Source organism: Adiantum capillus-veneris, chromosome 14 (assembly GCF_014529385.1).
Source record: "Adiantum capillus-veneris isolate H3 chromosome 14, ASM1452938v2, whole genome shotgun sequence".
In the NCBI taxonomy this organism is placed as follows: domain Eukaryota; kingdom Viridiplantae; phylum Streptophyta; class Polypodiopsida; order Polypodiales; family Pteridaceae; genus Adiantum; species Adiantum capillus-veneris.
In genome coordinates, this window is record NC_140944.1 from 81828517 (window position 1) to 81838030 (window position 9514).

The 9514-nt window shown below is 41.1% G+C and overlaps 1 protein-coding gene and 1 pseudogene across 1 annotated transcript; both read left to right on the top strand.

Annotated features, from left to right (window-relative positions):
- The first annotated feature begins 1014 nt into the window (after nucleotides 1–1014).
- LOC147442668 (zinc finger protein CONSTANS-LIKE 2-like) lies at nucleotides 1015–2941 on the top strand (annotated as a pseudogene).
- Nucleotides 2942–4502: 1561 nt separating this feature from the next.
- On the top strand, nucleotides 4503–8737 carry LOC147442669 (putative 12-oxophytodienoate reductase-like protein 2A). The gene is made up of 7 exons (XM_086528772.1): nucleotides 4503–4913; nucleotides 5748–5986; nucleotides 6065–6185; nucleotides 6269–6369; nucleotides 6926–7119; nucleotides 7210–7315; nucleotides 8259–8737. The coding sequence occupies exons 1-7, from the start codon at nucleotides 4736–4738 to the stop codon at nucleotides 8508–8510; spliced, it is 1191 nt and encodes a 396-aa protein (XP_086384898.1). The 5' UTR covers nucleotides 4503–4735; the 3' UTR covers nucleotides 8511–8737.
- The last annotated feature ends 777 nt before the right edge of the window (nucleotides 8738–9514 follow it).

The following is a 9514-nucleotide window of genomic DNA, read 5'->3' on the forward strand; positions in this document are numbered from 1 at the left end:
GTTGCCCCTGATTCTTGTCCGTGAAAATTTTGGTTTCCGGTGAGTGATTTTCCTTCACGCACGATGGCTTCTCCTCATGATGGGGGCCTTATAAATGTGCGCTTTTACCACAAAAAATTACAAGGGTAAATCAGGCTCCATACTTAACATCTATTTTGTACCTCCTAAAAAATGGGACTAAAAGTATGGAAAAGTTAAGTTGAAAATCCTTAATTAATCGTGCAACCATGGGCCTAAACTCACAAAAAGTGAGTGGATAATGTATTAAAAGCCAAATAAAGTGAAGACTTCACTATGGCCTAAAGAAGGCAACATTTTTTGCTATAATAAATTGAGCGATTATTGGAACAAGTTTGACATGTTAATGTGGATGGAGAGAGAGAGAGAGAGAGAGAGAGAGAGAGAGAGAGACATGTGCACACTGCCACACACACACACTCACTTTCATAATAAAAATGTTCAAATGAGTATAGTAAGCTTTCATTACAAGGAAAACTTAAATGATCATGATTATAGACACATTTGTAAGGTTCTTTCATATGTGTGTGTGTGAAATAGCATTTAACATTCCATACCAACAATTTAAATAAATATTCTTCGTAGGTTATTAAACAAACCATGACGTGAACAATTAGCTATTAAAATTATATAGTGCGAGTTTTGTTTGAAATGACTTTTGAAATGTTAGCAATCAAAGTTAATGTGATGGTGACCATTGGATAATAAGAGGTGCAAAGAAAAATTGCACTATTTCTCTACCACTCCTCTATGACCTTCTTAGAGTATAAATGTAATGATGCCTACCGATTTTAGTTAACTGGCAGGTCTCATGATTTTATCACTTGTTTAAGAAGGTAAAAATTTAAATTAAAGAAAGTGAAAATGCTACATGGACTCACAAATAGGGGGAGAGTCACCCCGACACACTAGAGTTTTAGGGCTTAGAAATTTAGAGCTTTTAAAGTGGGGATTTACAGGTTAGGGATCTGGAGTTTTAAATTTGTAAAGGGGGTTATGGAGCTTAAAGATGTAGAATTTTTAAAGTGGGGTGTAGAGCATAGGGCTCTAAAGCTTAGGGAGGTAGAGCTTAGGGGTGCTAATTTAATTCTTAAAAAAAAAAATCTTAGAGATGTAGAGCTTTTAAAGTGGGATTTAGAAAATGACACCCTTTTTTTTTTTTGGTTAAGGGTTATTTTGTCTATCAAAACAAGTGCTTAAAAAAAACCTCATGTCATTTGACTGCTAGAATCTCAAAATTGCTTATCATTTTTTGTGTTTATACACTTAACGTTATATATGAAACATTATATAAGTTGATCGTATTACACAAAGCATATGAAAGGGGACTTGAAAAATTGCATGTCAAAAAGAAATTTGTACTATGCTTGGGGGGCTGGTGATTTTATCACTTGTTAAATATCAAACTCACAAGTGAGTGAATTATATTAGCAACCAGATTTTCTAAAAATTACAAACTGGTGTAACCACTATTTTATCTCACTTAAAACTTAATCTCACTAAAATTATTTGTGCTTTACCTCTCACACTGGTCAAAATAGACAAAATGGCCAAGAAAATAAAATTTGGGTTGCCCAAAGGGCAGAGGCTATAGAGATGCCTTCTCTTTTCGTTGACTAAAATAGGAAAAAAGTAGAGTTGTATTTTCAAGCACTTTTTGATAGAGGCCAAAAATGTTGATCGGTTGAAATAAGATAGTGGGCACTCATTTATATGACTAGTGTGTAAATCTAATGATGGATTTTTAAAGTGTCTTGAGTTTTAAGACTTTTTAAAGATCCCTTTTGTTTGTTCCATTAAAATTATAAAATAAAATGCATAATGCATAGCTTGAGAGTCTCTCTTCATGTCTAGCTATGTGTCACGAGTCAAAACCAACTACAATACTCTCTCTCTTTCATTGGGTGGGAGTCTGTCCATAGACAATTCGTCACTAAGTTGTCAGTAGGTATTAGTTATCTCTCTCCTGGAGCCCATGCTTGCAGAATGTAGCACTTGTCTTTCTCTCTCGCACACGTCGGAGCTTGCAAAATGCAACAATCATCTCTGAAATCTATATCTCTCCCTCCCTCTCTCTCTCTCTCTCTCTCTCTCTCTCTCTCTCTCTCTCTCTCTCTCTCTCTCTGTTTTGCAATTCCTGCCAGACCTCCACAGCCCTTGTCTTTTGCAAGGCAAATGCTGCATACCTCGGTATAATTGCCTGCGATCTCAAAGTGAGGTTTGTGAGTAGGCATCGGCCACTGTAACATGTAAAGCGGATGCGCCATCCCTCTGCAGCTCTGCTTCTCCTGTGATGTTTCACGCTCCTAACCAATCGTCACTAGAGGGTTCTTCCGTAGATCTCTCATCATCATCATCTTCCCCGTCAAATTATAGCAAATTTATTATCTCTCAACAGTAGATTTATTCTGCTTGGAATTATTCCGTGGTGTGGATCCATTTTCTGACTTGCAGTTTGTGTCGACCATGGGAGTAGACAGCATACTGCTAGTGCATAATCTCCATGTTCATGTAGCAATAGCTCCTCCTCCTAGTGCTCCTCATTTCAAATGGCCACAAAGAATGGGGTTGCATTCGGTTTAACATCTTTAAGTCATAGCTTCTCCTCAAGCTCGATGGAGTTTGGTGTCATGCCAGATTCCACACTTGCGACATATCTATGCCGGTCGGGCCTAGTGAACTCCCTTGAGTTTAAAGCATCTTGCAACTAGAGCCTATGGAAAGGGAAGTGAGGGTCTTGCAGTACAAAGAGACAAAGAAGGATTGGAAGTTTGAGAAGACTTTCAGGTATGCTTCAAGGCAGGCGTATGCGGAGACCAGACCAAGGATAAAGGGTAGGTTTGCCAAGAGGACACAAGTTGATATGGAACCAATGTTCTTTGTTGTACTTGATTCAGGCTTTGGTGTTGTACCTTCATTTTGAAGCGCATGTATATACCTGTTATAATAATAAATGAACGTAGAGGTGAAGGAAAAGGGTGCTGGCAAAGGTAGATACTTTTAAAGCCGTTTTCCGCTTAAACACACACACACACACACACACACACACACACACACACACACACACACACACACACACACACACACACACACACACACACACACACACAGAGAGTAGCAGTGTCCAGGAAAAATCATTTTTCCAAACATATAAAATTCCTTTCCTTGAATTTTCCAAGAAGTTTTTAGAAAATTAGGCTTTTTAGGTTTTTACAACAAAAAACTATTGATCATCCCTCAAAGGAAGATGTCTTGCACTTTGTGCCGCCCCACAAGCATTTGGGATTGACGTGGCAAACATTTTATGATGTCACAATTTTGCTCTTCTACAAAAATAGTTCCCAGGCTCTCCTGTTAGTGTCAAGCTTTCTAAATCTCCCTCTATGCAAACAATAGAGTTGGTTGTCGATGCTCCCCTGCCCTTGCCATGCCTCCTGGTGATGATGACAATCTAGATCTATTTGGTGAGGAACAAAGGAGAAAAAAAGAAAATGCAAAGCGGGAGGGACAGAAGACTGCATCAACCAAAAAGAGAGAGATGGTAGTATTCAAACCTTATGGATGTGAAACCGTTGGATGATGAATATGACAAGGTGAAGCTTGAAGAAGTTCAAAGTGTTTGAATCCCTTGACTTTTCTGGTATTTTATCAAGGAATGAAGGAACGACTTTATCACACATTAATGAAGTAGAGCGAGTAGGAGGTCACACAACTACCATTGTTTTTTCTTCATCTACACTTTTACGCATCAAGTAGATCAACTCCGTCATCCATTTTCTCCTATTATCCGACTTCATGTTTATCAAGTTGGTCGAAACACAATCTGCTTTGTATGTTGGCTATAGTGCATTTATTTGCAGCTTTAAGATGCCTATTCGATTGAATGTTTTCTAATTATTAGTGAGAGAGCTAGTGTGATGCTGCTACTTCTTGCTTCAGCTTATAGTTATTGATTCCATTTTTGTCAACAAGCATAAGAAAGGATTGCTTGAATCTTAGAGTTTGTGCTTCTAAAAGAAGTTACCTGTTTTAATGCAAGCCATATTTTTATGGTAGATCCCCCTAAATGACAAAAAATTTACATTTCTAGACTTTTGTTACTTGCTTAGGGTGGGTTCAGACTGAACCGGCGGAAGTGTCAAGCATTCCTAAATGTGCCACCGCCTAGTGTGAATGATGTGGAGGAGGAAAAGTGAAAAAGTGAGGGGGCTGAGAGAGGCCATCAACTCTTCGGGGGGGGGGGGGGGGTCGGAAGAAAAATGGAGGGCCCGGCATAAGAGTGCCTCAACTCCAACCAATCCAATTTCGCCATGACGGATCGACGCCCCTTTGCATTTTTCCTAGTCTGAACCCACCCTTAGGTGCGCCTTGTGATTTTATCACTTGTTTTGCGAGCAGTGGTCACAGCCCGTGACGGGGTTGATGACGTGCCGAGTGACATCAGCAGCTCACCCCATTCATATTGCTCGTCACAGATCTCTTCGTTCGCGACTTGCGAGCTAGCCAGGTCCGCGATTCTCTCTCTTCTCTCTCTCTCTCTCTCACTGTCAGACACACACACACATAATGTTTGGTTACCGTTTATAATCGCATACACAGATACCTCGCGTACATCCCCACTCACCACACTCACCCACCCATAGACTCGCACGCATACTTAGTCTGAATCTGCTGCAGTAGATTAGCTCTTCAAGCAGGTCATTTTCAAGGCAAAGCAATGGCTTGTGAGAAGCTTCTGACACCTGCAACATGCGGTGCTCTCCTGCTCAAGCATCGTGTGGTAATGTCAGCTATGACGAGGCTTCGCAATGACCCCATTACGGAGGCTCCACGGGAAATGAATCGGATTTACTATGAGCAGCGAGCATCAGAGGGCGGCTTGATCATTTCTGAAGGTAGCAAACTTGCTCTTGTAACATGCCGCATTTTGAAGTGGGGCCATTTGCCATGAAATAGCTCTAAGATCTACCTGTTCGATAGCTTTCTTCAACTGTGTGCAATGAATATCGCTTAGCGACACAAGTCGTTGTCATTGTACTACTTGTGTTGTGAAGTTTTGAGTGGAATGATCAAGAGGTATTTCTGGAAACTGCTGTGGATATTTTGTCACTTCAGCATAGCATCGGAACTACAGACAACAGAAGGCATGCATGGATAGGTGCGTAGAGCATAGCGTGGATGCAAAGTTCAGGGGTGGAGTCCATATGGGATGTGAGGCGGTCTAGAAGGCCTCAGGGGTGTGTAGCCCGACACACCATTTCATGCTTGGCCAAGGTCCAGCCAAGTGTGACCTGCCTAGTCTATATATATGGCAATCCTTTGGTTGGATGACAAGTCTATTGTAGTGCTTGTATGTGAGAGAGCTCTCAAGAGAGCCAGCCCAAGTGGTTTAAGGCAGAGGCATGTGACGCCTACATTCCACTAGAGGCATACGCCGCTTACGCTTCATATTTACTCTCTGCTTAGGTGAGTAGCAGCTTGCAGTTTGTGTTGCAAGCTAGGGAAACCCTTGTATTGTGAACTCCTGCAATGTAGACCACCTTTTATGTTTGTGGGGCTCAAGTGAATCACCAAGGATAGCCATTTGGCACATAGAGCAAGAATTCAGATTTGATTGTGAGTTCAAGAGGATACAGAGCTAGCCTGTCATTTGGAGTTGAGAAGTGTTGATCATTGATGAGCTGCTTACCTCTCTTAGTGCTATGAAATGAGAAGCGAGTTTCTGACAGGTACGGCTCCTGCTGCTGAAGGAAGAGGCTACATTCGTGCACCCGGCGTCTTTTCTGATGTGCATATTGAAGGATGGAAGCTTGTAAATGATTCAGTTCATGCGAAAGGAGGCTACATATTCTGCCAGCTCATGCATGCTGGTAGAGTGTCACATCCTTCTCTCTTGCCCAACAACATGCCCCCAGTTGCTCCCTCAGCTGTCAAAATGGAAGGAATGGTGCATGTTGTGGGCGGAAAGGTACTCGTTCTTTTGCTGCGGAAATCTTAAGTTCGTTTGTACTTTTACAGTTTGGGTATTGAGAGGAAATGTTGGCAGGCACCATACGAGACTCCTCGCGCCCTTGAGATAGAAGAGCTCCCGAGAGTTGTAAAGATGTTCGTTACAGCATCCCAGCGAGCAATGGAAGCTGGCTTTGATGGGATTGAGTTGCATGGAGGTGAGTCCATATGGTCAGATTTTGTTGTGGATTTAAGTTTGAAAGGATAGAGAATGTTCGTTCTAAATATAGTTAATGTACAGGAAATGGTTACTTATTGCAAGAGTTTTTGGCAAAGAAGACTAATCTGCGGACAGACCGCTATGGTGGTAGTGTGGAAAATCGGGCTCGCTTTGTACTGGAAGTATTGAACTATCCTTTCTTCATGCATCACATTGGTTGTCGTCATCTGAAAGTGGATATTGATGCAATGAAATTGATGCTCTTGAGCGTCAAGACCTCATCCCAGATTGCCTTAACGAAATAACGTATCTGAGTTTTAAAGGCCGTTACCCAAATCCCTTAGGTGTCAGGAGCTGGGAGCTATGGGAGAGTCTCCTCTCCCAACTGCCAAAGTCACGCAGGGAAGGAGAGGGGGGGGTGGGGTAAGCAAGAGCCTCATGTATTTGTCGCACATGATCGCCATGATGTATTAATAGCATGCGGTAAGAGTGGATTGTAATGGATTATCCTAATATGATTCACTTAAGGAGGAGGAATCATTAACTGCTTTAGGGCAAGACCCAGGCAACATGAACACTTCAACTGAAAGCAGATGTTCATTTGTATATGAACTAGTCCCAAGGGGCTTTGAGCTCACTATCTTTTGGTTATGAAACACTAGCCGTTAGCCATTCAACTATCATACTGGGGACCTTGATTTTAAGCAGATTCTTAACTTCAAACTTGTTTTTTGTTAGGTGGTAGATGCATGTGTGGAAGCAATAGGAGCCAACAGAGTGGGGATAAAGCTACAGCAAGGTGTTACATTCAGTGATTTGGTAGAGCCAGAGGATGACTCTCTTGCACAGCTTGCGTATTTGGGACCAGAGTTGGAAAAACGGAGGCTGGCTTATGTGTGCTTGTCCAGCCTGAATTATGACCCCTACTACAAGTGAGGAGAATCTTCTTTGACCATATCTTCTGTCAACATTTGGACTCTAGCTTTTATGTGTTTGTTATGGGTCGTTGCTTCATTATGCAGGTTTGCAAAGCTGGACAAGCCAAATTTCAATATAGATGTCTTCCGCTACTTTCGCAAACATTATAAGGGCACTCTCATGATCAATGGAGGATTGACACCTGAAAAGGTACTCCATGCAAGGTCTTTGTGTAGGACTCTATTGCTCTTTATACTTCTGTGGTGACTGGTCCTAATATTAAAAAAATGAATGCTCTTTGTGTGCGAAATTTGTTGGCTTCTAGATTTGAATGTGCCACAGTGTGAGGTTATGGAATGGAGAACATTTGGAGAGAGTTTTGTCAAGGTGGATAGGTATTGTGTAAAAGAGCATGCTAAAGAGAATTATCAATCACTGGTCTGCAGTGGGGTTGCTGATTAACAAAGCGATTATTAGGTTTGCCTGCTAGATATGAATGGGCCATAGTTGTATTTCCTTTGCCTTCTAGATATGAATGAGCCATAGTTTGAGGTTATGGAATGAAGGACATTTGGGGAGAGTTTTTTCCAAGATGGAATAGGTATTGTGTAAAAGAGCATGCTAAAGAGAACTATCAATCACTCAACTTCAGTGGGGTTGCTGATTAACAAAGCGATTATTAGGTTTTCATGCTTCTTTGAATGATAAGTGATTATAAAGAAATTGCGCATAATGAAGCTGGCTGATCTATTTTCCATTATTTGGGGTATTCCTTAGCAAGGTGAATTGTGTTGGGTAGGCTCGCCATAGTGTGAAGTGCTGAGCATAGGAGGGACACTTCGAATTATTGTGTGCAACCACCACTCTCTGCATGTGTTCTCAGCCACTGATTTAATGCATGATTTTAAGGGTTTGCTCCGATGTCATGGATACACTTGATTATTCAACAAATTGTATGAGAAGAAAACACAAGCATGTGTAGTGCGTCTCGGTTGGAATGTATACAAGCGTAATGTCCTGTTCTGAATTCCCATTCCGTTAGATGTGACTATCCATAACAAGGAATCATGCCAGTTTCTGTTCCCTGTTCCGTGTTCTGACCTTATATTCTGGTAACCATGTAATGCGCAGTGTTTTTGTTGTGATAATGCAGGCTAATGAATATGTGGAAGATGGCACCGCTGATTTGTTCGCATTTGGAGTGCTATATTTGGCAAATGCAAATCTCCCGGAGCTGATTGCTACAGGGCAAGAACTAAATCCAGGAGGTTGGAGTACACAGGTGTGGTATGGCAGGAACCCTGAGGATGATGAGAAGGGCTTTATAGATTGGCCGCTTGTGAAAGCCATTGTGAAGAAAGTGGAGGATGTGGCAGCAAGTGTGGGAGATGCATTAAAGCCGTAAGTGTGGGTGGGATGGATGGATGTCGCAAGACTTACTTTATGATGCATTCTTGAATCATAGTGGTCTTGGGTGCATGTTGACAGTTTTGCCATGGTTAGTGAAGGATCCCAACCGATCTTTGGAGTGTTGTATCGACTGTGGAACTGAAACATGCAACCTTAGAAGTCAAATTTGCCACCTTGTTTTTCCATTTCTTACTCTGCAATGAAACATTCAAAATTTTGGCACTAAGTGCACCAGCAGTTGGGTTTCGGAATTGGAATTGGACGTGCAAGAAACATCAAGGTTGTTTTTTTTCATCCAATACTTCCTGCAATGTGAAGACAGTTATTTAAAGAGGGTGAGAATGAGTGCAAAGGCCTAGTTTTGCTACTCTCTACTGAAAATGAGCAACTCATTGATTATAACTAAAATCTTGGCAGTTTATTGGGTCACCAAACTCGGACTTTTTTTTGGGGGTGTTTGATTTTGTTCGAATGCACTAGACCAAAGAGTGGAAAACTAGGAAATTGTTTGAATAAATCCATCTTATCTTTTTCATTATTGAAATACTTCAGGAGGTAAGCATTTTACATGTAAAGAGCCATCTTTTGACATCATTTTGAGCCAAAATCATTGAATATCATGAGAGATTGAATCAAGAAGATCTGAGTTTCCTTAAATTGGCTTAAACAATGCGAGTGTACCAAAACTGCATAAATTGGATATAAATTTTTATCCGATTGCTTCTTCCTTGGAATTTCCATCCCTTATAGGATGGAAAGTGTGTTTGAGTTGACGATTGTGTCACCTTGAAAATGTTGATTGAGAGGAAGAGGAAAAGGAAAACTGCTCCCTAGATTTTGGGAATAGTGTAAGATTAGTGTAAATTAGCTCAAATTTTAAAAATCTCACCATGAAAATCCACGAAGGGAAGGTTGCAAAAAGGCGACCATTGTGCACTAATAAGTTCAAAAGCATTGAACGTATTGCCAAATCTAGACCTTAGAACAGTGTACAGGTTG

What these genes read in the sequence shown, in the direction of transcription:
- LOC147442669 (XM_086528772.1), top strand. Translation starts at nt 4,736, where the DNA reads ATGGCTTGTGAGAAGCTTCTGACACCTGCAACATGCGGTGCTCTCCTG. An exon ending in TGCATGTTGTGGGCGGAAAG is followed by an intron (nt 5,987 to 6,064) that starts GTACTCGTTCTT and finishes AAATGTTGGCAG; the next exon opens with GCACCATACGAGACTCCTCG. An exon ending in GGGCTCGCTTTGTACTGGAA is followed by an intron (nt 6,370 to 6,925) that starts GTATTGAACTAT and finishes GTTTTTTGTTAG; the next exon opens with GTGGTAGATGCATGTGTGGA.